The sequence below is a fragment of the Emydura macquarii genome, unplaced genomic scaffold (genome assembly GCF_026122565.2).
Source record: "Emydura macquarii macquarii isolate MOO-44397 ecotype Brisbane River unplaced genomic scaffold, CSIRO-AGI_Emac_v2 contig_1230, whole genome shotgun sequence".
NCBI classification, from domain to species: Eukaryota; Metazoa; Chordata; order Testudines; family Chelidae; genus Emydura; species Emydura macquarii.
Window position 1 is genome coordinate 2,381,506 of NW_027131367.1, and position 25,768 is coordinate 2,407,273.

The window sequence follows — 25,768 nt, forward strand, 5'->3', positions numbered from 1 at the left end:
TCAGGATCCCCAAGCACCTCACGCAAGGCAAGCTGGTGTCATCCGTGCCCTACAGATGGGGAAACTGAGGCAGGGCGAGGGGGTGTGACACCGCGTGAGGCAGCAGCAGCCAGGAGAACAGAGGGCTGCTGTTAACCAGTTCCCTGCTCCTCCCCCAGGCCACAGTCTCCTCCCAGCCCCGGCAAAACGGGGATGGTGGTAACCCCCTCCCGGGTTGGTGCCAAGTGATCTCCAGTCAGCCGTGGGCAGCACTTCCCTTGTCAGAGGAGCACGAATAAGAGGTAGGAAAGGGGGTGAAAACCCTGTCCTGCTCCTAGGGGGCCCCAGACCAACACCTGTCAACACACAGACACGTGTCGATGTTCTGTAACAGCGCACGCAACGGTGCAGGATCCTGGCCGTGGTGACGTCTGGGAGGCATCCCATGGAGCCTCGCGTCAGCGCACAAGGAGAACTGCCGCTTCACAGGAAGCAGCGACGCCATGAGGGCCCAGCCAACGTTGCTCACGGCCCAGCCTGCTGCCTCGGCAGATCCCGGCACCGTTAGCCAGGACGGTGGCCGCTCCCCCCTGAAAAAGCTCCTGCTTTCCCACTGCTGCAGGCAGGAGACTGGGGGAGAGGGGACGGTGCTGGACTTGATGGAGACACGTGAGGGGACCCCCGAAGGGCCTGTCCCAGCCTTCTGGCCTGACATGCTGAAGCACAGAGACACCGGGAAGCCGATTCGCGGTTCCCTGGGTGGCCTATTTATGCAGCAGAGGCCCCTTCTGCTAGAGGGTGTCCACACAAGAGGCAGGGGCTGGCCCAAGACCCTCGGGGACTGAATTCTGCTCTTTCCCCAGGACAGCTGCCCCAGCACTGCCCCCGCCCAGGCTGAGGGAGCACAGCCGGCACGGCGCCAGTCCCTAGCTATGGAGGCGGCAATGTATTAAGAACCCTTCTGCGCCTGGCACAGGCTGTGCTGGCTGACCGCCTGGCAGAAGGCCCGAGGTGAGGGAGGCACCGACCAGGAGGCGTCTCTGCTGCGGCGGGCACCCGAGCTGATTTCAGGGCTCTGACGCAGCGAAAACCCCAGTGTTAGCAGGGCGCTGATGGCGGGTGGGGCGCGTGTTCCGTGTGTTCGCCAGGCTGGAGAGCACAGCCCTGCCCGGGGCCACGTAACCCAGGGCTCCCTCTGGCCGTTACCAGCTGTGCCGAGCCCAGGGGTTCGACATAGCTGTGTCCCGATGTCTGCCAGGCCCAGACGTGTACTGGGAAAGGGGAATGGAAGGTGTGTGTGCAGAGGGGGAGTGGAGGGGGCTGAGCACTGGCCCAGCCCTGCTGTTAGGAAGTGGTGAAGATGCATTTCCCCTTAACCTCTCTCTGCAGCTTCCCTTGGCTGCAAGGTCAGGGTGAATCCTCATTCACACAGCGTCTGGATCCCATCAACCCCAGAGGAAAACCTGGGGCTCAGCAGCAGGTGTTCGAGGGAGGCCCAGGGCACGGCCCCATGCTGATGAAGGGCAGAAGGGTGTTCCCCGGGATGTACCAGACACAGCTCAGTAGAGGAAAGGGGTTAACCGCCTGCCCTTCCCCCCAGCAGCCACAGATCAGATGGAGACCGGGTTTTAGAAACACGCACGTGGTTTATCATTAAAATACAACACAAAAGCCTGACCGCGGCGAGTCCTCTCCAGCAAGGCGTCAAGCTGAGGCACAAGTAACAGAGGCGGTAAAAAGAGAACAGCACGGTAGGAGGAGGAGACTCCACTTCCAGCCACCCCTCCCCGTCCCCTGCCTTCCACACAGGGAGCACAGCCCCACAATGTGCAACTTCCTCCTGGAAAAGGTGATCCGTCGTTCCTGCCGTGCTGCGGGCAGGGACGGACACGCTGGCGGCTGGGCTGTTATTTAGTAGCCAGCAGTTGTTTTCGCTGTTGCTCTAACAGAGCTTCCAGATGGTCTGCCCGCTTCACAGCTGCCTGCAGCAAACAAGAGACAGAAGAGGAAGCCGTGGTTAGACACGCGGCAGAGGAGAACCATGGTCAGAGCGGACTCAAGGAGGGACCCTGGCACAGAACGTCCACCAGTGCCAGGGCTCAAGCCCTCAGGGACACTTACTTCATACTGCTTCCGAAGAGCGTTCACCGTCTCCTCTTTCTTCACGATGGCCATCTTCACTCTGCCGAGACAAAGGAGGCAAGGCTAAGCCCCTAGCGCCCCGACACAGCAGTGATAAAGCTCAGGCAGGCGCATGTTGGAAAGTGCAGTGCTGGGACCCCGTGTAACACGGGTCAATTTTGCACACGCGACACAGGCCATGGGAGACAAGCTGCCCCCAGACCCCAGTCTTGTGATTTCTGAGAGTGCGGTTTGGGGGCAGCCCACGCCCCACAGAGCATGAGCTCAGCCCTCACCTCTTATGAACCTCTTCCAGCTCTTCATCCTTGTCCCGCGCAATCCTGTCCAGCTCCAAGCGCTGGCGGGCTCTCATCTCCGACATCTCGGCCTTCAGCCGCTTGTTCTCCTCCTCCGTCCCCACCAGCCGGTCGGCAAACTCCTGGCGAATCACTTCGGACAGGCTGCTCCTCTCCTTGGCCAGCTGGTCCTTCACCTGTGGGGCACGGGAGAGTTCAGATGATCTGATGGGCACAGAGCATCCGTGGGGAGCTCAGTGCTATACAATGGCCCTGTGCAAAGCGGGGCAGCTCACTGGAGGGCATCTGACACGCCCGGGCAGCAGAGCTCCCGAACAGTGCCACGCCCCTGCCCCTCACCCACCTTCCTGATGTCTTCCACCTCCTGCTCCTTGTGCTTCACCAGGCCCTGCAGGTGGATGTTCTCGCCTTCCAGCTCAGCCAGCCGCCCCTTCAGCTCATTGCAGCGCTCCTGCAGCTTCCGCTCAGAATGCTCCAACTCCTGCAGCTCCGCTTCATACTTGTCTCGGACCCTCTTTATTCTAGGGGGCAACACGGGAACAGCCAGCCAGATGGGATGAGAGCCGAGGCCCATCTAGCCCACTTTCCCATCCCCAATCAGCACCAGATCTAAGGTGTAAGAGCCCCACAGCAATTGATTCGGGATCATCTTACCCCACATTGGGTCTCAACCTAGTCTCGGATAGTTCGTGATCGGCTTAAACCCATAAGCAGATGGTTTCATATCCCTGCCCCCAAGTTGTAATTTGGGTAACTCTGGATGTTCTTGTTGTCCACAGAAATGTCCCATCCCTTTTTGAATCTTGTTAAATTATTGGCCTTAATGTCCTATGGCAGTGGGTTCCACAGGTTAATCCCGCATTGGGTAGAAAATGTTTCCTTTCATCATTATTCAATGTCCCACTTTAAACCACATAGACTGTCCCGTGGTTTGAGGGTATGGGGCAGGCAAGGATGCTGGGTAAATAAGGCTCTAAAGGGAGTCGGGTTAGAGGGGGGTGGCAGGCGGCTGCAGCTTCCCAGCTGTGTGAAGGAGACCAAACTAAGACCGCTTTCCCTCCCATAGCCGCCTCCTCGGCCACCAGCATGGCATCGTGGGAAAGCCACACTCCACCCCTTTAGGAGGCCTGCTAACAGCTATGGAAGATCATTTGCAATCGCTCCTGGTTCATTTAACCCCTTCTCAGCCATGGGGGTGGATGGGGGCCACGAAAAGTTGTCAGTGGGGGAACAGGTGTGTTGCTTTTCAGCACTCGATGGTGCAAACCTCCATGCCTACCACCTGTCCGCTCCAAAATGAAGTGTTCAAACTGCACACGCAACAGTGGGCCTGTGTGCACAAAGTTGTGAGTGAAAGTGCAAATCGGGCTCGCACGCACAAATCCTTAGCTGCATACCAGCCAGCCATGCGGGCGCTGGCGATAACAGCATGCACAAATCAGGCACACAATCTGAGGCTGGGGTCAGAAAAACCAGGCCTCTCCTGTGATGCTAAGTGAAACAGTTCCCCAAACAGGAGTAGAAATTCAAACCCGCCAGAGAGCTCATTTTCACTGCTACTACTGTGCACCTGAATTCCTGGGTCAGGGCGCTGCAGAGTCCCCCACTCACTGAGGCATGCAGCCTTGGGCATCCTTCCATGTCCTGCTTAGCACGGAGAGGCGAGCCCAGGCACAGGGATCCCAGACGACTGGGGTAGGAGCCAGAGCCCAGAAGCACCAGGGCTCACTCGCACTGGCTCAGGTTGTCCCTATGGCCACCTGGCCCCTTCCTACCTGTTTTCTGCCACCCGCTCGCACTCTTCCTTGGTAGATGACATGTCAGCCTCCAGGCGCTGGATGACCAGCTCGATCTCTTTGTCCCTCTCTTTCCTCACCTCCTCCTTCAGCGCCCGCTCCCGGGAGAGCAGCCATGCCTCCTGGGGACAAAGTCAGACAAAGGGTCTGATTACATGCCTCTCTGAGCTCCCAGCGGGGGGACGACAGCTTCAGGTAGGAGCTGTTGTGGTAACTGGTCCTACAAATCTCCCCTCAGTGTGAGCTCAGCTGTGAAAAGGCGGCTGCCTGTTCACACAGTGTCACAACAAACGAGGATGGGAAAGGTGCAACAGGAAGACAGACAGGCTGAATGAGTCCAAACCAAAAGGCTTCCCGGAATTCCCGAGGTAAGATCCTGCTGATGAACAAGCACGGTGCGCAACTGAGTGTTGGAAACCAGGCCTAGCTGGCGGGCAGAACAAGGAGTGAATGGGCTGCTCCACCCACGCTTCTCCAAAAGAGAGAGGAGGATGGGGGTTGGCTACCCCGGCGCTGGCTGACTGAAAGGAGAAGAGTGAGCGTCTCCATCATGGCTACCACCCCTGCCGTCTCCTGGGACCCTGGCCCTTTTTCTTCCTAATCCCGAGAGGCATCCTGAGCAGACCAGGCTAGAGAGAGGGGCCCAGGTGAGTCGCTACCGCCACTGGCTCCACTAAATCCTGACCACCACCTGGGATAGGAGACGGTCACTCCTCCCACTCCTTGAGTTTTCTTCCCCACTTGATTTTTTTCCTCTTTCCCATCCCCCCCCTCCTTCTCCTTCTGTTTAATAAGTATCTGTCTTAGCCAGCCAGGTAGCATATTTTGCAACAGTGCTGCAAGACGGTGAGCAGAAAGGCAGCTAAATGCAAGGTCCTAAACACCATCCACTGTTCCTGACTCGGCCCGGCTTTCTAAAAACTCTCTTCAGCTAAAGGGACAGGGAACAAGGGATGAACGAAGCTTTACCCAATATTTTATACTTCAAAGGCTTTAACTGTTTTCCCTGAGAGGCTGTTGAATGGGGTGTTTGCCAAGGTGCTAAGCAAGCCAAGGTCTCCGCGTCCCAAACGGTGACTGTCACTGTTTAATGCTGGACGGTGACTGGGTCACGTTAACACCTTTGACTCTTTGGGCCCATCTCATATTTCATCTACATTCATACAACAGCCGCATTCACAGCCGCGAGCGCCGTCACCTCCTTCTTCATGTAGTTGGCCTCCCATGCCTGCTTCTCAATCTCCAGCCTGTCCTTCAGCACCTTCACCTCCATCTGCAGGAGGGGGAGAAACCTGATTCACTGCCCAGCTCCAGCAAGCGCCACGCGTTCCTGGCCAGCCGGAATGCCCCATGCCTTCCCCAGCGGAGGCCCAGCCCCTCCTCCAGGCAGGGCAGTCTGCTTCAAGCAGCGCATGGGGAGGACAGGCGTCCATGCTGCTGGGAGAAGGCGTGGACAAGCCAGGCAAGCCGCACCGCGATGCACTAATGGGTGACTATTCTGTGTCCCATGGTTGACGGGAATTTCAGTCTGCAAACGAGGCCACCTTCCGGGCACCCAGGGGGCTATTCTATCGCCCACGACTGGAGCCGGGGGAGACCACGCACACGTGCTGGGGTGGGGAGGCAGACCTGGTGTCGCCTCTCCTGCTCCTCCTGTCCCTTTTCGTACTCCTCTTTCAGGGCCTTGGTGACTACGGAGCTGTTCTCCTCCAGCTGGCGCCGCAGCTCCTCCAGCTCTGCTCTCTGCCTGTTGGACGGAAGATCAGCACCGTCAGATCACGGCCACCATGTCCCTCGCCACCCCATGGCCCAGCAAACTGGCAGCCCTACTGGACCCAGCAGGAATCTGCCCAGGTGTCAGTCATTTGGGTATCTATGCTCCACCCTGGCCCATTCCAACTCACGCAACCGCCCCAGCAAACATAAGGCTGGGGAAAAAGCCTGCCCTGCCACGCCTGGGCCCTGCAACGCACGTCCCTACACAGCAGCTGGCTTAGCAGACGCATTCTGCTTCCACAAACCCAGGGATCTCCACTTCCCCCTGGAGCAGTGGAGAAGAACCACACGGCTGATCTCTCCTCCAAGCTCCCCCTGCCGGGATCTGAACTGCTCCCCTGGGCCTTTCCTGCAGTGTAAACTGCAGCGTGCTTGCAACCGCATGGAGAGGCTGCACCCCACGGCCCAGGCTGCAGGGTTCGCCAAAGCCAGGAGCAATGCCAATGGGAACGGCAGGCCCTGAGCGACACTGGGGGGGCAGGTGGAGAAGACAGGATTTGGGCAAAAGGTTCGCATTCTTGCTGGACTAACAATACGGTTCTAGCCAATCCCTGGATCGGGGAGAGCCTGTGACCCCTGCTCCACCCGGGGGCTGGTAACGGCGAGGCACGGGCATTCGCTGGGTGGTGAGCGTGAGCGCCCAGGGACCAAGCCTTAGCCCTAGCTCTGAAAACAGACCTGTGTCTGCGCTGGCCCTGCCCCGGGCTGCTCCCACCTGGCTGCTTGCTGACTGAGCCGCTCTTTCTCCTCCGCCACCTCGCTGTACAGTCGGCGGCGCTGCTGCTGGAGCGCCTGCTCCTCCTGCTCCAGGTGCTTCTCGTACCTGTGGCGGGGGAAGGACCTATTCAGCGAACTCGCCGGCCCCCAGAACACCGGCCCTCTGGGTCTGGGTATGTTAGTGGGACTCGGATCTGCAGGGCCCCTTGCTCCCCCCAAACCCGTAACCCCGCTCTGGCTTTGCGCGAAGCATTCATTTCCCTGCTCTCTGACCTCTCCCCTCATCTGAGGCAGATGGAGGCAGCTGCCCACATAGGGGAGGAACTTCTGCTGCTGAAATCCATCCGCAGGTCACAGGCTGGAGGGGGAGCCAGGAGCCCTTGCTGGGATGCTGGCAGCTCAACTCCGGCTGGGAAGCTGGAACTGTCTGGCCAACGGCTGCTAGTTTATCCCAATGGGTGGGGACACATGAAGGCTTTAGGCAAAAGCTGATGCTGCCCATCCAGCCTAGGGGGTGCTTATCTCCCCCCTCAGCCCACTGGCTCCAGCACGGGACAGAAGCAGCTGGGAAGGATCCAGCATGAAACTCCATCCCTTCCTCCAGGTCCCTACGTACCGCTGCCTGGCCATCTCCCTCTCCCGCTGGCTCTGCTCCTCCTTCTCCCGCTCCAGGAGCTCCCGCATCTCCTCCGTCTGGCGGACGTAGCGCTGGGCTGCCCGTTCGTCCGACTGCAGCAGCTCCGCCTCATGCAGCATCTTCAGCTTCTTGATCTCCTGCTTGTGTCTGATGATGAGCTTCTGGATCTCAGGCTCCAGCCCTGGGGTTCGAGGGTGGGGGGAGGAGAAGGACACTCGGCAGATGACACGATGGGAAAGGACAATGGCTCCACACAGCCTGTGTGGATGGGGCTCTCAGGGCGCAACGCTCACACCCAATCTCAGACCAATCCCCTTGGAAGGCAATGAACAGCTCTGCCAGCGGTGAGCAGGGGGTTGTCACCATGTCATGGACCAGTGATAGGACAGGCAGCTAAAGGCTTGGATGAATACCCCTTAACATCAGTGGGGAAAGCCCCTGGGGGAGGGCCCAGCTGTGCGTTGCAGGCCGTACCAAACACAGCAGTATTAACTGCTGGTCGAGGGAGCGGAAAACTTGCTGAGCCCTGTGCAGGCGGCCAGGTCCTCAGCTTAAGAAACTTAAAGCCCAAGAAAAGCGTGAACCAGGCACCTTAATGTCAGCTCCAGCCACCACACAGACTGGGGGTGGGGGTCAGAGACAACAACAGGAAGGACAAACGGCCCCGAAGCGCAGGAAGGCACAGCCCTGCACTGCTCCCTAGTTGAATGGGCTGGATGAGCTAACCCGGCTTGCCCTTGCTGGCTGCTAATGCTCTTCTTGACTACTCAGTCCTTGGCAACGGGACTAAAGGACGAAGCCAGCAGGGACTGTCACGGCTACTGCTGAGCCGAGCTTCCAAAGTCTAGCCGGGAAGTCAGAACAGCGAGTTATGGCCCCAGCTACAAAGCTGCAGTGGAAGAGGAGACTCCAAACAGACAGCGCTCCTGTTCTCCCCTGACCGCCACGAGGCAGAAAACGCACAAGCAGAATAGCCCTGATGTGGGGAACCTTCAGTGGGGTGTCAGCAATGCTTTAGGGCCAGGGTGCCTGGCTGCCGGGGGTGTGCGCGTGGGGGGAGGTGCAGCTCACGCTGGCTATCACACCTCTGCAGAGAGAGGAAGCCTCTGTACCTTTCACAGTGATTTCTTTGATCTTCTTGGTTTTCTCGTCAATCCATTTCTCCCGGCGGATTTTCTCAGTCGCACTCATCAGCTCCTTGAGTTTCTTGATCTCCTGTTTGGAATCGAATGTCAAACTTCAGGGACAAGAGTGAAGGCAACAAAACTACTTAGAAACAGTTTTCCCCACTGAGAGGAAAGTCACTGGCACCGGGCAAGATGGCCTACGCTACACAGGGGCAACCTGGACAGTCGCTGCCCAAGCGTGCCCTCCACAGTTAGACAGTCCCAGGGCCTTAACCTCCCTCCTTCGACGGGGCTGCTGGAGCTCGGAGGAGCTCAGCAAACAGCAGCCGGAAGCCCTTGGAAATGCATCTGCTGAAAGCAGCAGACAAACGAGAGCACCAGCTGGAGAGGTGATTCGGGCACATCCAGGTTGGCAGTGTCTTTCTGCTGACAGAGGGAGGCATGCAGCTGCACATCCCTCCTGTCTGGACTCAAACTCTGGCTTAAAAACCAAAGCGAAATGAGTTTGGCGGGTCTTGATTTAATTTCTCTGTGTCCGTGAGACAAAGGGGCCACAGGTCTGTGCAAGTGGCTGTCTCTGCTCCATGCTGTACGAGGAAATAAAGAGCAGGAGGTGCCAGAGGTCAGGACTGAGGCCTGGGGGCAGGCTGGGGTCTAGGAGCACCACACCAGGAGGTGCTGGAGGCCAGGAACAAGGTTCATTGTCAGTGTGTGGGAGGGTTGTGGACGCTCGCCAAGGAGGCAGCTCTGTGCTGACGAGATCCGCTGATGAGAACGGACAGAAACTCCCCCTGACGGAGGCGAGGAGACGAGGTGCTGATCTATGTTTGACCAGTACGCAGAGACTGAGCCATGGATAGAAGCTGGACGAAGGAAAACGCAGGGTGAACATGCAGAACATTTTCCTCGCAGTGAGGCAGCATCCCTGGGAGGATGGGCTGTTTGCTGGAGGGGGGCAGGGAAGGAGAAGGGGGACAAGCTGAGGTCTCGAGGTCTTTTGTCTTTGCTCGCGCCAAGGATTCACCGAACAGCTGTTCCAGGCCCACACTACCCTCCGGCTCTGCGCGTTTCCAGCTGCAACAAGGAAGCAAGCCCCTCTTCACAGTATCCAACGCAGCAGGAAGAGGCGCTGCCACCATGAATTCTTCTGCCGGGGCAGGTTTGTCCTAGCCTCCATTTCCAGCTGGATCGAGGCCTCACCCCACACAGCCCAGAGAGTCACCTCCGCAGCTGGGCCTCGTTTGGGAAACACTTCCTAGCAACAGGAGGTCCTCAGCAGCTCTGCCACCAGCAGCTTTCCATGGAGCCCCTGCTCGAATTCCAGCCTGACAAGCCAGGCTAGGCTCCAACGGGACGCAGCAGCCTCTGGGTCAGTCAGGGTGGAATCCTCTACCTGGGAACACGTGCTGCCCACCCAGTGGCCTGCCAGCTAGCATCAGTCTGGGACCCACCACATGCCCCTCCTGGGGAAATAGTGCTCCCTCCCCCTTATCTCAGCAGAAGAAGTAGCCAGAACCTGGATGGCTCCAGCCTAAGGAACTCTACAGGCTGGAGAGGACACCGCGCGCGCTCTGCTTGGGTTACACTCACACCATGAGGGTCTCAGAGTGAGTCTCTTCTCCCCGCCCCCTCCCTCCATCACACCTTCTCACCAGCTCATGCTGCTCCTGCATTTGGGCAATCTTCTTGGTGTATTTCTGATCCACCTGCTTCAGCTCTGCCACCACCGCCTCGCACTTCTCGCTCAGAACCTTCTTATCGTCAATCAGCTGAGAGAAAGGGGGGGGGACACGGTTAGATCCCCCGGCTCAGGCCCCAGCACCCGCATCGGGGGCACTGATTCCACTGCAGCTCCTTGGGAAGTTTAGCTGGCTGGGCATCCTTGAACTACTCCAAAGGCTGGTACGGGAGCCTGCTCCCTTCCCCTCTTCGACACCAGGCAGCCCCTTGCTGGAGAACGGGAAGCAGGATCCCCCCCCTCACAGCCACAAGGACTTTTGGAAGGCCTTTGTAACTGGGTCGGACTCCAATGCTTCAAGTAGGCCCATCGGAGGGGTGCGAGGAGGGGGATCCTGGCTTCGGGATTCTAAAGCGTCCCGCCCGGGAGGGGAGATTACCTGGTCGATGAAGGCCAGGTGTCTCTGGATAGCAGCCTCGTACTGCTCTCTCTGCAGCTTGAGCTGGTGGCTAAGCTCCTTCTCAGTCTCTTTGACGTGCCGCACAGTCAGTTCCCGCTGCTGTGCCTATGGGGCGCAGGGGAAATCACCACAGGGCGTTAGGGAGAGCTGCACACACAGCTGGCAGCATTCTGAGCTGGGGCTGGCAGAACCCGTCACGTTAGTCCTGAAGGGCAGAGACCATGAATGCCTGTCTGCCCACTAGGCTACCATTCTAGCCCCCTGGGGCTGCCCAGTCCCACTGCGAGGGGGTGAGGAGCAGAGGAAGGGAGCAGAGCTCAGATTGGGCAGGTGGGACAAGAAATGGAGCAGTCCCGGCATGTGAGCTCCCTCCCCCTTTCTGAAGAGTGGCAGGCTGGATCAGGAGCATGGCCAGGACCCAGCCAGCTCCCGGCAGGCTCACGGACACTGACGGGTGCTCTGGAGGAGCCTGCCGGGCAGGGAGCTGGTTTTAGATTAAATGAGCAGCACAGAGAAGGCTGAGAAGCCCCACCCAACTGGGCATCTCGCGGACAAGGAGAGGGGGGGGTGAGCACGCCATGGAGGGGAGGGAATTGCACTTTCCCAATCCACTGCCAATGGCTCAGAGTGCGTTGGGCCAGGAGCCGTCCCTCTGGCCCCCCCGTTAGCTTGGCACCATGATGAGAGGGCTCTGCCCCCAACTTGCCATCGGTGCTCAGCATGGCTAAATGCTTGCCTGGCGGTGCAGGGTGTGGCACAGCTTCTAACACAGCTGCCCTCTCACAGGGCAGAGTGCAGGGCAGCCCTGCAGGGCCAGCTCTGGTTCCCACTGCTGAAGGCCCCACGGCCTTCACACCACAGCCCAGGCCAGTGTCTGGACTACACACCAGCGCCGTCTGCAGCAGGGAGATGGCTCGCTTCTTCTCCTCCACCTCCAGCTTCAGCCTCACGATGGAGCTGGTGACCTCAGTGGCTACGGCGGAAGCTTGCTCCAGGTGGGCCACCTCCTCTTCCGACAAGAGCCCCTGGGAGAGGAAAGCAGCATCACAACCAGAGCTGGACACAGCTCGGTGTAGGACCAGGAGACCCTCTCTTCCTCCAGCTCATTCCCACCAGGATCCATGGCCTGGTCTCCAGAGGCAGAAGGGACTCAGCTACTGCACCATCAAACCCCTCAGACGGGCTCTGGAACCTACAGGACGGGTCTCTCGCTAACCTCCTGAAAGAGGCGCAACGGAGCCAGCAGATGTTTATTCCCTTTCCGTGCCCCAAAAGCCACACCCCAGCCCCCCACTTGCCCAGGCCATGCCTTTTAGAGACTCCCCCCCCACCCCAAAGCATTCTGGAAGAGTCAAGAGAGCAGGGAACATGGTCCTAAGGCCTCAGAGTCTTCCTGTTTTCCAGCAAGGACATGGATGGATCCATTTGTCTCCACTACATTGGCCCCATGTCACTGGGACAGGTTCTCATTCTGCTCTGCAGCAGCTTCAGAGAGGAAAAGCCAACTGGCAAGCTCCCATTTAACACAGCCTAGGCCTCACCTCTTGCTGCGTGGCGGAGGCAGCGGATCGGGGCCGCTCCTGCTCCGACTTCTCCATCTCATCCAGGAAGGTGATGATGCTCTGGAGCTTGGCCTCGGAGAGCAGAGCCCCGTCCTCAGGGACCCCAGGGGAATGGTTCAGCTTCCCAAACTTCTCCAGGTTATCGGCAGTCAGGGAGTTTGAGTCGGCCTCCTGCCCCGGGAGACGATTATTGTGTTAATGGCACAGCAGAGCAGTGCAACAGCACAGCAGGGAGTGGGGACTGGGGGTGAATAACCAGCTGTCACGAATGGAACCGAATTCTTCCATCGCCCTCTAATGGCCACTCCTCAGATGGCCACGCTCACACCCCACAGGGAGCTCTCCCTGAACAAGCCCGGCCTGGCAGAGAGAAGGGTTTTAGCAAGGGCTCGCTGCTCCTGGGGGGCAGGGAACAGGTCGCAGGCTCCAATTCCTCAGCCAGGCCAATTTCCACCGTGTCCTGACTGCGGCTCCCAGAGGCACAGTCTGAAATGGCGGCGTTTCACGGGCACTAGCTTCTCATCCCTGCTCCCTCCCGCCCAGCACTTGATCCCTTCTCTAACTGCAGGGCGGCGGCGAGCGAGCCCTGGGAGGGACGCCTTCTCTCCCGCAGCAGCCTGCTGGCCCAGCTCTATCTAGGGGATGGTTTTCGCTGGCCCCGAGCCCTGACATTACCCCATCTATCCAGGCGTATTTGTCTTTCTTGTAGAGCTTAGGTTGGGGCAGCAGCTCCGGCTCCTCCTCCAGCAGCTTGAGGGTGTCCAGAAGCTCATTGAGGGTGACCTTGGACTGGGCTCTGCTGGCCGCAGTGACGACCGTCTCGAGGTCCTCACTGGCCATCTCTCTGGAGCTCACATCCTACGGAAGAAAGGGCGTGAAAAACTGAGGAAAAACCCACACACGGTAAGATGGCGGCAGGGCCTGCCCAGCTTGTAATCCAGGCTTTAAATAGCCACTGAAGGCCAGGGGCTCAGTGCGGCCTGATGTGTAACAGGGAGATCGGTGACCCTTGGATTTCATCCATTTTATCTGAGGAAGACCCATCTCTGGGCTGGGGGAGCGACGCACGGACACAGCTTCCTCTGCAATCGGGACACTTTCCGTGCTCTCGTGCAAGCCTCTTCGGCACAGAACTCTGGACGTGTTGTGCAAAGAGCTGCAGCCCTGAGCCTCACTGAACCGAAAGGTGCAAACCCAGCGCCTCAGCTGTCTACAGTGCCAGTGACCTTGGAAAGGGGAGAAGAGCTGAGCCCACCTGCGGTTTGTCCTCTGCCACGTTATCCTGTCCCGTGCCCGAACCGGGCTGGAGGGGGGAGGTTACTTCCAGCTCTGCAGCTGCTGCGTGGAAATTCGCATCTGTAGGTATCAAAACAGCATTAATTTCTTTACACCAACCCAAGAGCAATAACCACACACCCCAGCCCTCCTTTCAGCTTCCACGCCCCAGCACCCGACTGCCCTGGCCCTCGGCCGCTAGCGAGAGGTGCACATGGAGGCCTCAAGAGAGGCCTCGGGGAGACTCACCTGCATTATTGGCTTTGACGACGCTGTTAGCGGGACTGGTGTTCTTCACAGAGGCCGGCTTGGTGGACCTTTTCCTTCCTACCCGCCTGCTCTCCTTCAGCAGCACCAGCTCTTCCTCCACGAGGCGCTTAGCATCAGAGGCCTTTTGGGCTCGTTTCTGTTGAAGCTCCTGTAACAAGGGACCAGCCATCAGCATCCTGCCCAGCACAAGCCCCCCCTCTGCCCAGGCTGCTGAGCCCCTGCACCACTCGGTACGTGTGTGGTCAATGGCTGGGGGTAGCAGGTGACAGCTTGAGCACTGGGGGGATGCAAGTGAAACCTGCTAAGCTTCGCACAGGTGCTGAAGGGTTAATGAGATGACAATCCCACCCAGCAAGACTGCAGACATGGTGTACAAACGAACACGTCAATGCAGCGTTGCAGCCCTCGGAGAGCGAGTCTTCCTGCACAGGGCAGGCGTGGCCCAGAGGAAGGATGGTGCAGGGGTGCGGGTGCTAACCTGGGCGACACCCTGTGTGACCTGGGGGAAATCAGTCTCTCTGTGCCTCCGCTGGCCAGCTATATCATGGGGACACCAGCACCGCCCTGCCACACGGGGCTGGCATGGGATGGGACACACAGGATCCCACAGAAAAGACTGCAAGGTCCAGCAGCGGGGGCACGGTAAGTATAACAGACAGACAGACAGACGCAGCATGCACAGCAGCAGAGCCAATGCTTCCACCTGCCCTGGCAAGACCAGTCCCTCCCCACAGGGGAGTCCAGTCTCTGTCAGGTAAGATGTGGACCATTGTTCTCCAAGAGCTAGACTGAGACCAGCTTTTCACACAGACTGCTGAACGGCCGCCAGAGGGCAGAGATTCCCGGCTGGCCAGGGCAGAGACGCTGCAGCCCATCCCCACCGAGCTGCCCAGCAGCCCCGTGGACTATTCCACTTCGTTCCCAACTCTTCCCCTAGTTACGCTGGGAAGCCCCCCCTTAGCTCCCCACATCAAGGATGGCTCCTGAATAGTTAAGCCATCGCTCAGAGCCCATTACCTGGATAGCAGCTCGCCGGGCAAGCTGGGCCTTCTCCTCCCGGATTCTCCGTCTCTCCTCATCCTTCTTCCGCTGCAAGTCCAGGACGTCCCCCTCCTCCGTGCGCGGCTGCCGCCTTTCCTTCACAGAAGCAGCACAGATGGATGTTAGTGACAGCTCTGGATGCTCCTCTCCAGCATTCGCTCCACACAGCAAAGAGACGGGAACAAACCACATTTCCCTCCTGTCTGGGGTTGCCCCAAACCCAGAAAGTTTCCTGCCCGAACCCCCCCTTTTCAGCGACTCCATGCCCAGAGAGGTTTCACCCTCGGGTGCACGTTTGAGAGACACTAAAAAGCAATTATCTGCTGGCTGGGTCTGAAATCACTGATGAGACAGGCTTAAAAATAGAATCATACATGCAGGAGCTATGGGGTTTGTCCCTATTTAGATAAATAATTAAATACAAAGAAATATAAAAAGCTGCAGATGACGCATCATTTCCTAGTGTGCCAGTGATTGGGAACGGGGCACAACACGCTGACATGGGGCATCGCTGCCCTAGACGCTAACATGACATGGGAGAACAACAGGAGCTATTTGCTCTTACCACCAACGGAGGGGCTGTTTGCAGTCACGCCAAGGGAAGGGAATGACACGTGGAGAGGCTGAGGCACGGGGCTTGTGGCCTGGTTTTCAGAGGAACTAAATTCCCATGGATGTCAACAGGACATTCGCCAGCCAAGCCACCAGCCACGTCGTGCTCTGTGCTGCCACAGGGGCCACCAGCATCCAATGCCTGGGCCCTTCTCTGGCTCCATGAGCCTGGAGGGGCCGAACGTCTCTCAGCATGTCCCTTTGGCTACGTAACCAGCTCCCTAAGCAAGCCCTGTCCAGTTTTCAACAGGGAGGTTTGGTGGGCAGAGGGGAACTGCTTTTCCTCTGTTCCAGCGGCAGCAGCACACCAGCGTCACACAAAGCTGTGCTAAAGCGGGGATCTGGCTTCGAGCGAATACCCAGGAGACCTGCACGTGACAGACCTCTCTCTTGGAAGCCAACAAGTGCCCGAGAGCAGCTGCACCCATCTTGTGCCTCTGTGAGTGGCGTCGGTACCAGCGCTGGATGGTCACAGCTGCCAGGTTAACCTGATGAATGAACCTACAAGTGGGAGAAGAGGCTCAGTGATGCTGCTGCAAGCACACAAGCAGACTACAAACCCCCGGGATGAGGAGTTGCTGACTACCGAGCCCATACGGTCATTGTGTTCAGATGGACATTTCCACAAGGGAAAGGCTGTTTCTGGGGAGATGAGTCTAATGACCAGCTCATACAAGCTCGCAGGGAGACAAAGCATGGAGCGGTCAATCAGTGGAGCTCCATTGAAGTTAATCCAGAGATGACCATTTCCACCAGCTGAGGAGTTGGCCCACAGACAAACTCAGAATGTGCCCATGCAAACGTGTTACTGGGCAAAACCTCCCCTCCCCCCCCAGCTTCTCCCACGTCCATTTCCCCAGGCCCTCCGCTGTCTGCCCTGAGACTTCCCATTTTCACCCCCGGCCCCAGCACTCCCTTCTGCACCCCCACCAGCCCTTGAGCTTCTCCCACCCTGCTTGCAACCCCCTTTCTTCGTGTGCCGCTCCCCGCCTCACCTCTCCGCCTCCTCCTCCGTCACCTCCTTCCTCTTGAGCAGGCTGCTGCTGCTGTTGTTGTGGGTCATGATGTTGTTGCTGGAAAAGTTCTTCTGAGACTTCATGAAGCTGCTGCCCTCACTCTCCTCATTCGAGGTCGCCTTGATGATGTTGCTAAGGGAGAGGAGGAGATGGTCTAGGGACATCCTGCCCACTGCCATGGCTGCCTTGCTGTCTCGCCACACCCCAGCGGGCTGGCCCAGTGCACGGAGCAGTAAAAGGGGCTTCGCTGTGCCCACCAGCCAGACCTGCGGGCACCCAGAGCCCTCCAACGCTGCATACAACAGGCACCTCTGGCTGGACATGTAACTGCTCTTGGGCTCAGACACGCAGCACTCTGCCCTTTGACACGCACCATCCCACAAGGGAAGGAAGCACTTTGCAAGTGGTGAAGAGACCTTGCCAGAGGTGCAGGCACTCACCCACAGCCACGCAGTGAATCAGTGGAATAGCTGAGCATCTACCCAGGAGTCCTGGGTTGTCAGATCTCTGTGACCTTCACCAGACACGCACAACGGAAGCCCCGTCTGTAAAGACTTACTAAGGATTTAGGAGCTGAATGGAGAGCTGAACGCTCAGTGTGTGACAGTGCAGCCCCTGCCTTCGTCTTGTCCTGCACCCCCCATAGTTCAAGTGCTGGACCAGGTCTGAGCCCTCAGGAGGTGCCTGAATGGTCCATGCACAGATCTGGGAACATTCTGGCTATCAGAGCTGCTGGCAGCCATCTGGCATGATGCAGCTACGGGTGCGCCACTGAAGGAGGGTCTGTCGTCAGCCTGCAGTATCAGTCACACTGAGGGGTGACATGTTTTAAGAAGCATCACTTCTCCGAGCGCCTAAACACCTCCCAAGCACATGGCAGAGAGCCGGGCACAGGACCTGGCCCAGCAGCAGAGAACTATTCCCCAGCAGAGCGTTGGCCCACACTTACTTGAGGGAAGTTGCGGCTTGGTTGGAACTTTTCAGCGTGGAGGCCTTGTCTGTGGTGTAGTTGTTATGCACCATGGTGGTGACACAATTGCCCATGGCCCCTTTGTTACTCCTGGCGTGAAGAGAAGGATGACATGTTAGGATTGGCTGGATCAGAGCACAGAAATGGGCTCTTAAGATAACTCAGTGCTGTCTTCCTGGCACCCCAAATGCTCACAGCTTCTCTTACGCTTTCAGGCATCGTTACCGGGTCCACCGCTGCTCCTAGAAATTCACTTGTCACCTAGAACTTACTCCTCCCCAGCTCTTGGACGCATTATGCAGAGAGCTACAAACACAACCCCCTACAGCATGAGACGTGCTAAATGTGGGACTGCAGCCGAGAGCCTGTGGGTCTGAGTCTGCCCATCACGGCATTTGCAACATGCCGCGCTGGCGTAAGCCTTACAACACGAGAAAGGAAGGGGTTTCAAATGCCACACTGCAGCCCTCTGTGCACATTTCCTGTGCCATGCAGCCACCTGTAGCACGGGGCTCCTGCTCTCTAGCTGGAATGGAGCCACTACAGTCTCCAGTAAACGAGTGAAGAGCGAGCTTTGTAACCCAATGCACGGGAGCTACTCTAGCCAAAACGTTGCAGCTAAAGCCATCTTCCCCTCCTGCCACCACATCCAGCCACCTTCTCCTCTAACACCTTTGTCAGCTTCCTGCCTCTCCAGCACCAGTTCAGCCTACGCGTCCTCACCTGTGCAGCTCCACGGCCCTGCCTACTTCCACCTATGTTCCCTCGAACTGCTGCTCCTTCGCCTTCTTCTCCTCCTCCTGGACTGACACTTTCTTCATTCCCTCTCCTAAATTTAGAGCAACCTTCCTCTTCCCGGGCTCCAAGCAGCCCTCAAATGCCTCCTCTCCAGCCCAGCCTTCCATCACTAATCTCTGCTCACATACCAACAGCTCCCTCTTGCATCTGATCCTTAGCTGCTGCAGTGCAAGTAACTTAGATGGCGAGCTCTTCCCTCTGGTCTGTGAAATACCAGGCATGCTCTATAAATAATGGTGCATGGGGTCTGGATGGCCACTCACATCTCATTCTCAGCTGACTCAGCAGCTGTGCTGGTGAAGAGACAAAACTATCACCACCTCCTTGAAGTGTCACTTTTCCTGGGTTTAGCACCATATCTACAGAAGAGGGTGCAACGGTCCCAGCCCTGTGTTGCCATCTCTCGTACCTGTTATTGGCAGTGAAGTTAGCTGCCAGCAGCACAGTGGCTTCTTTCTTCTTCATGCCTGCTGGGGACTCCGGGGTGCTGGTACTGCGGGCGCTGGACGGGATCGGAAAGACCCTGGGCTGATCATCCTACCGTGGCGTAAGCAAAGAAGCATAGGAGCGCACTCAGTTGGTGTGTGTTATAAACCCTCCCCGGGGAGCATGGTCTCTCTGCAGTGGCTAGTGTCTCCCAGAAAGATTCACTGTCCCATCCTCCATGTGGCCTGAAGGGTCCAGTTGCACTCCTCCAGGTGTCACATCAGACACCAGGGACCAGCAGCCAATGGGCCAGACAAACAGACCCAGGGTCTAACACAGGGCAGGGGGCACCAATGTGCCTTGTTAACCATCTGTGCTGCAGATCTAACGGGCAGAATATCAGAGTGTTCAACCACGCCAGCGCCAAGCTGGAAACGTGCCCCGATACAGACAGAGCATATCAAGGACTGAAGCATGTGGCTTGCCCCATTAACTTGAAGTCAACGGGCTACTCACATGAGTATGGGGAGTGTGATGCGACCCACTGCAGTCCAAAGTCTCCCTTACCAGGATATTCCACGTGGTTTTCTTTTCTGGGGAGGTTTTGCTCAGACTTGACAGCTTTTTTCTTCCCCCAGAGCTGCTTTCAAAGAAGGTCAAGAAGTCTCCAGGCTGCTCGGTACTGTTATCCCAAAAGAAGGAAATCCCAAAAAAGACAAGGAAGGAAAAAATTCCTTTTCAGAAACCTCAAATGCAGAACTAACAGCAACAAGATAGTCATACCCTGCCTATGAAGGTGGCCAGTTTCCATCTCAGGATTAAAGGTACCTGGAACTCAGACACTGACCAGTTAGTTTAACACAGCCAAAGACCATGAAGCTGAGGGTTTCCTGGCCTTTTAGAGAACAGGATAGATGGGTATTCCTTTAGCCCTTACCTGAAAGCACTGTTCACCTGCTGGTTAACCTGGGTGGTACTACTGGATCTCCGGAGATTGTTAATTGCCCTGGAGCAGCCAAGTCCTGCATCTTCCTGCATAGGAGAACGTGAAATCTGTGACCCTAAACACTGCTGCAATGATATTTGTATAAGATATGCCTTGTGAGGTATCATATGAAAGGTAATAACAAACAGGTTATTAATCTCATTGTCCAATGTATGTGTTGACCTTATATGGGAAGTTAAATTCCCTCTGCATGATGTTCAAGACAAGACAGCATAGTGTAGGTAAAGGTAACAAACAGCTCCGTCCTACGTAAAGGAATGTGGGTTTACCTCAATTTTCATATTAGCAGTTAACAAAGCTATCAGCCTAAACGACTGGGGGTTATCCTGTTCCTTAGCTTGAGACAAAGAGCAACCTCGAGAGACACAGGAGATGGAGTCCCCAGTCTGAGGCCTTCCTGACCGGTAAGATGAAGAAATCCCTTTGGGGAAATAAGGAACAGAGAGACACCACCTTTATCTTTCACCTCAGGCAAAAAAGAAACCAAATGACTTGGTCTCTGTGATGGGTCCTGCCCAGGCCAGCCACTAAAAAGCTTGAAAGGAGTTGGGGGGTAAAAGAAACCAAAGATCGTATCTTGCTATATTAAGTTTTAGACCTTCAGATGCATGTTTTCACTTTCATTTGCCTGTAACCGTCTCCAACTTTCTCTCTTTTATTTGGTATCACTTAAGCCATGCTCTCTCATTAATAAACTTGTTCTACTTTTACCATAGTGCTGCAATTGAAGGGAAGGGTGTATTTACCCAAGTTATGTTGATAAGCTGTGATGTTCTGACTCTTTCACAGAACAGCAAACTGAATACCTTCTGTGAATGCAGAGGGATAAGGGCTATGTCTTGCAGAGGAACATCTCTGAGGAGCCTGATTGTTACCTGCTGGGCGAGGTCTGGACTGGGAGAGCCCTGAGGAGTTTGCTGGTGGGGAAAGGAGCTGACACAGTCTAATCACCAGCAAAGCTCACTCTTGCGGAGGCAGAGAGGAAACCAGGTGGCTCAGATCTCTGGGTATCCCCAGCAGTGTGTTACTAAACCCAACAATAACTCTCTAAAGAGAAGCATGGGCATGGAATGCCAGGATGGACTCAGCAAAGCAAATTCCTCCCAAATGACTAGGGAATTCTAGAATAAAACCAAAACCAAAAATCTTACTAGAGGTAGCCCCCTCCAGCTGCACTGGCAGGAACCCAGCCTAGACGAGGCTGTGGCTTCTGGCGTTACCACCACGTTGTCATCTGAACCTGGGAAAGTACCAGGAGCTAGCAGAGCCTCGTCTACACAAAGCTCCCTCATGTGCCACCACTGCTGCCGAACCAGTGGTGGGTGGGTTGTTGTTTTGTTGAAGTTCCTCAGTGTAGATAAGGCCCCAGTGAGCAAAGGCCGAAAAGGACAGGCAGGGACGCAGGAACTATTCACTGAGAGCCCTGCCGCGCAGTGGATACGAGCAGTGAGGTGCTCTAGAAAGTATCTGGGTTAACTGAACGGACGGGGGACTTCTCTGTCCCCTCTCCCTCCGCTGGAAACATGCTCACTAAGGACCCGATTTGGCAAGATACTGAGAACCCTGAACTCCCATTAACTTCAGTGGGAATGGAGCATGCTCAGCAATGCACAGGGTTGGGCCTGAAGACACAAAGCAAGCCTCGCATCTGCACCTTCTGACAGACGCAGGCTCACTGCCGGGGCGGAAAGCAGGTCACCAAAGGAAGGTGGAGAGCAAGGGTGGGAGCAAAAGTGCTTCTTATCTAGTGGCTGCTAGCATTACTTGCCTGTATTGGGCTGTGGAAAGGAACGAGAAGAGAAGAGACAGGGTTAGGAGGAGATCCAGTGGTCCACACCAAGACTTCAGTCCATGTAGTCTGGATAAAGGACACAGTCTCCATCTCAGCACCCTAACCCCCCACATCCAGCTTGTAGCTGGACATTTCCAAACTCCTGCTCCACCTGAATGATGGCCTGGCCCTCTATTAAATGGATTCATGCCACTTGCCATATATAGCAACAGGTCCTCAGTGGCTCCCCCACCACCCCAAAGCACACACCAAAGAGAACCAAAGCCAGGGGGATGCACGTCCCAGGGGATGAAGTTAAACACCCAGGCACCCCTAGAGAATAGAAGTATCAATAAGCCTGAAATGCCTGCCCAGGTCCTCCGACCATCCCCATAATGGTGACAGGGTGTTTGGGAGAAAGCACCCCACAAACTCGGTACTCACCAGAGCGTTCCTTCGGGGCTTGCTCTCAGTGATGACGGAGATGGAACGAGCGATGTGCTTAGCCGAAGAGGCACTGCTCGGCCGCCGCAAGACTTGCAGTGGGAGACCCGTGAGACTCAGGTCCACGCCGTTGGCATTGACGGCCTGGAATGAGGAACTGCTGCGGGTGCTTTTCATTTCGGGGTGGAGAGGGTGACAGATCCTGCAAGTGCAGTGGAAGAGCATGACTGGGGCCAGCGAGTGGCACCTACATATCTCAATGACAAGACGATAAGTCATATGCCTCTCATCTTTCCTCCCAACAGTCCAAACGCACAGGGGCTGAATACCCACCGACTCACACCCCACTTGGCCTGGCTCTCTGCATCTGCGAGTACTTGCCCAGCACCTATGCCAACATTTTCAGAAGTCAACAAAGATTTTGGAACTGCAGGCACGGTGGGCCTGGCTTGCTGAGGTGCTTAGCACCTGCAGCTTCCAGCAACTTCAAGTGGGTTTGTGGGCGCCCAGCCCCTTTGAAGGTCAGGCCCAGCATGTCTCAAGCGATACTTCCAAAATGTAAGGTACCCAAAAAAATCAGTGGTCACTTCCTTCATATTTTGGCCTAACTAAGCCCCACATCCACCCGTGTCAGATGGGGAAGCAGATGCTCTGCCCGCTATACCATGCTGTGTTCACGAGGGTTCTTTCTGTTCAGACCTCATCCCCCCACCTCAAACTCCTTTCATTCAGATTCTACAAGTTGCAATTGGAGCGTGCTGGACGATCACTTCCAGCCAGGAATGCACGGAGGTCACGTCCTTGCAAAAAAGGTTTTGAGGGAGTGCAAGGCCAAGTTAACATACTAACCCCTCGAACCTTACCATCCAGAGAGGTAGTTAATTCTGCCCATTTCTTCCCTTTGCATAGCAGAGCCCAGCTCCCAAGGACTTTGCTGGCTCCTTTCCAACCTCCATGGCCTCGAAGCAGTTTCACAGTTACTCTGCTACGTTGTTTTATTTCTTTAAATAGTAATAAACTTCCCGGGAAGCAGTTGAAATTGAAGAAAGCTTCAGTTCTTGGAGGGAAAGGGGAAAACTATCTGGCCTCACATCACAAAAGTACCTAACCTCTTTCATTTGCAATTCCTTTGGCACCAAAAAAAAAAAAAAAAAAAAAAGAAAGAACAAAAAAAAGGCTCTCTATGGAAACCACCAAGCTAACACCAGGAAGAAGGTCACAGCCTCAGCTAGAGTTGGCCTTGGGAGTTGGATAGATATTTGATCAGAGAAATGTATAGCTGGATCACACACAAACACACTCTCTCTGCAGCTGATGGGTGCAAACACTAGACTGGATTACAAACTACTGCTTTGCTACTATACTAATACTGTCTGCCCAACATGTCAGGGTTCGATACGACTGAACCAAGTCAGCAAAGTACACAGGAAATACCTAGGCTACCTATATTAAAAAACTAATACAATAAAAAGGTTTGCTCCAGGCTCCAGACAGGTACAGCAGAAGCGATCGCAAGCTTAGGGGCTGTATACTGTAAGCCCTTTGGGGCAGGACCATGTCTCCTCATTTGCATGGTGAGGTGCCCGACGCATTTTGAGCGCTATAAAATGACAACCAGGTTAGCAAAGCCTGCAGGCCCCTGGACTGGAACGTCCATTGGCGGCAGCGGGGACAGCACCCGCATTCTCATTCCAAAGGCTCCTTCTCCCCTAGGCCAGACCAGGCCCCTCCGGCGTGCAATGGCAGTGCAGGTCGCATTGGGCCGGGATTGCTCCTTCCACATCCTCAGCCAGAAGAAAACACACACAAGGAAGGTGACACTCCAGTGGGGTGGCCAAACACCACCCACCTGCGGCCAGCGCTCAGGCAGCGGCAGGCCCGAGCGAACCAAAGGGGATGCAGAGGAATGGCGGGGGGCTCCTTACCTGCCTGAGCGTCCAGCCGCCAGTGCTGGGGATGCGGACATCTGGGGCTGTTTTGGGGGGTGCGGGGGGGGTGCTTGAGAGACAAAGGCACCTCCAATCTCCAGTCCTTAGCAGGGTGCTGCAGCAGCAGGAGGGAGCCCGGCCTGAGACCCTGTTACAGCCCCCCCCTTCCTGGGGCTAACCCGGAGTTACAGCCCCCCCCCCCTTCCTGGGGCTAACCCGGAGTTACAGCCCCCCCCCTTCCTGGGGCTAACCCGGAGTTACAGCCCCCCCCTTCCTGGGGCTAACCCGGAGTTACAGCCCCCCCCCTTCCTGGGGCTAACCCGGAGTTACAGCCCCCCCCCTTCCTGGGGCTAACCCGGAGTTACAGCCCCCCCCCTTCCTGGGGGCTAACCCGGAGTTACAGCCCCCTCCTTCCTGGGGGCTAACCCGGAGTTACAGCCCCCCCCCTTCCTGGGGGCTAAACCGGAGTTACAGCCCCCCCCCTTCCTGGGGGCTAAACCGGAGCTCCCCGACACGACAGTCGGGGGGGTCCGCAGAGCCCGGGGGGGGCGACGCTCCCCGAGGCGAGGCGGGAATGAAGGGTCTCCAGAAGCAATTCTAGAACGGGGGGGGGGGTAAAAGGCTCCTGGGGGGGGCTCAGGGGCCGGATGCAGCCTCCTGCCCCGCCCCCCAGCAGGGGCTCTAGGGCCGGGGTCCCCCCAACAGCGGCTACGGGGTCTGCTACCCGCCCAGCAGGGGCTCTAGGGCCGCCTCCCCGCCAGGGGCATTGTGGGAAGGGCCCCTCGGGCGCTTCCCGCCCCGCGCCCCACAATCGAGTGGCCGCCACGGTCTAGAAACCGGCCCAGGGACAACCTACCCTGCCCTCACCCAGGCGGGGCGCCAGCCCGCCTCCTCGGCCACGCCATTGGCCCGCTGCGGAGACGCTGGCCTCTCACTGGGCGGTTCGCCTGCCCGTCGGGGCGGGGAGGCAGTTCGGTTGAGGCGGCGGCGGCCGGAGGGCGCCCCTCACCCAGCCGAGGGGTGGGGGCGGAAGGGACCGAGCCGGGGCCTGGCCTGGCCTGGCCTGAGCCTCGTGGGGCTGCAGGGCCTTGTCGGGGGGCGAGGCTCGGGGCTGAGGAGAGGAGGGGCGGGGCGAGTGAGGAGGGGGCGGGGCATGGGGTGAGTGAAGGGGGGGCATGGGGTATGGGGCGGGGCCAGGGGGCGGGGGGCGGAGCATGGGGTGAGGTGAGGAGGGGGCGGGGGGCAGGGCAGGGCATGGGGGGAGGTGGGGGGGGGGGGCAGCCAGGAAAGGGGCTGGCTTTCCCACTGGGGACCCCCTGCAGCCTGGGGTGTCAGCGGATGGTGCCCCGTGTGGGTGCTGGGGGGGGGGTGCAGTCTGGGGGGTGGGGGGGGTATATCTCTGTACTGACGTCGGCTCTCCGGGTGCCCGCTCCGTGATGCGCTCTGCCTCGCTGGGGGAAGGCGGGTGTCAGCGGGGTGGGGTGCGGACGCCCGTCTTTCTCCTCGGCCCGCAGGCAGGGCGAGCTGCGCACCGGGCTGCAGAGGAGCGATTCCTCGGTGCAGCGGGGGTGGCTGCTGGATCCGTGCCGGGAAACGCGGCACTCGGCGGGTGTCTTGGCCAGCCTTGTCTGTCCCGTTGCTGACGCCGAGCGCGGTGCCCGGGCAGTCCGTGCTGAGGCGGGAGGAGTATTCCAGAGAGAGTGTGGCCGAGAGGTGGTGGAAATCCATGAGGCAGTTTAGGTCAGAGGATGAAAAGATCATTGATGCATCTCAGGTGCGTCATTAGTTTCATGGTGCACTTGTCCAGAAATTACTCAAGGTGGCCCATGAAGAGGTTGGCATGTTGAGGAGGGCTCCTCGTACCCAGGGCTGGTCCCATCAGGTGGACAAAGTGTGTGTTGTTACATGTACAGGTGTTATGGGCTGCTATGATCACTGAGCACTATTTGTATGGTACAGGGCCTAGGAGTGTGAGTCAGGGCCCATGACCCCATTGCGTTAGGCCTCACACAAACACAGAACACACAGATGATCCCTGCCC

The 25,768-nt window shown here is 57.3% G+C and overlaps 1 protein-coding gene across 4 annotated transcripts; it reads right to left on the reverse strand.

The window, feature by feature from the left end:
• Positions 1-1,605: 1,605 nt before the first annotated feature.
• CEP131 (centrosomal protein 131) lies at positions 1,606-24,758 on the reverse strand. Of its 4 annotated transcripts, none has more exons than XM_067547252.1 (26): positions 24,595-24,758; positions 21,800-22,001; positions 19,516-19,610; positions 19,146-19,260; positions 18,562-18,689; positions 17,334-17,444; positions 16,364-16,516; positions 15,752-15,869; positions 14,733-14,852; positions 13,695-13,863; positions 13,426-13,526; positions 12,846-13,028; positions 12,150-12,341; positions 11,496-11,633; positions 10,588-10,713; positions 10,123-10,239; positions 8,456-8,558; positions 7,323-7,524; positions 6,705-6,812; positions 5,843-5,960; positions 5,412-5,486; positions 4,193-4,335; positions 2,761-2,938; positions 2,397-2,593; positions 2,101-2,161; positions 1,606-1,961 (listed from the first exon to the last, which is right to left on the reverse strand). In XM_067547252.1, the coding sequence occupies exons 1-26, from the start codon at positions 24,630-24,632 to the stop codon at positions 1,887-1,889; spliced, it is 3,366 nt and encodes a 1,121-aa protein (XP_067403353.1). In that variant the 5' UTR covers positions 24,633-24,758; the 3' UTR covers positions 1,606-1,886. The 4 variants fall into 4 exon arrangements, with proteins under 4 accessions (XP_067403353.1, XP_067403354.1, XP_067403352.1 ...); XM_067547253.1 differs by having other exon boundaries at positions 24,584-24,752; XM_067547251.1 differs by lacking the exon at positions 24,595-24,758 and adding an exon at positions 23,725-23,870.
• Between the last annotated feature and the right edge of the window lie 1,010 nt (positions 24,759-25,768).

Bases quoted from the DNA above. Each gene is read 5' to 3' on its own strand.
- CEP131 (XM_067547251.1), bottom strand. From the start codon at position 23,765: ATGTCCGCATCCCCAGCACTGGCGGCTGGACGCTCAGGCAG. The intron at 14,853-15,751 runs GTCTGTCACGTG...GCTTCTGTGAAG, and splicing joins TGTTGGCTTCCAAGAGAGAG to GAAAGGCGGCAGCCGCGCAC. The intron at 13,029-13,425 runs GTGGGCTCAGCT...TTTCTTCCGTAG, and splicing joins TGGCAGAGGACAAACCGCAG to GATGTGAGCTCCAGAGAGAT.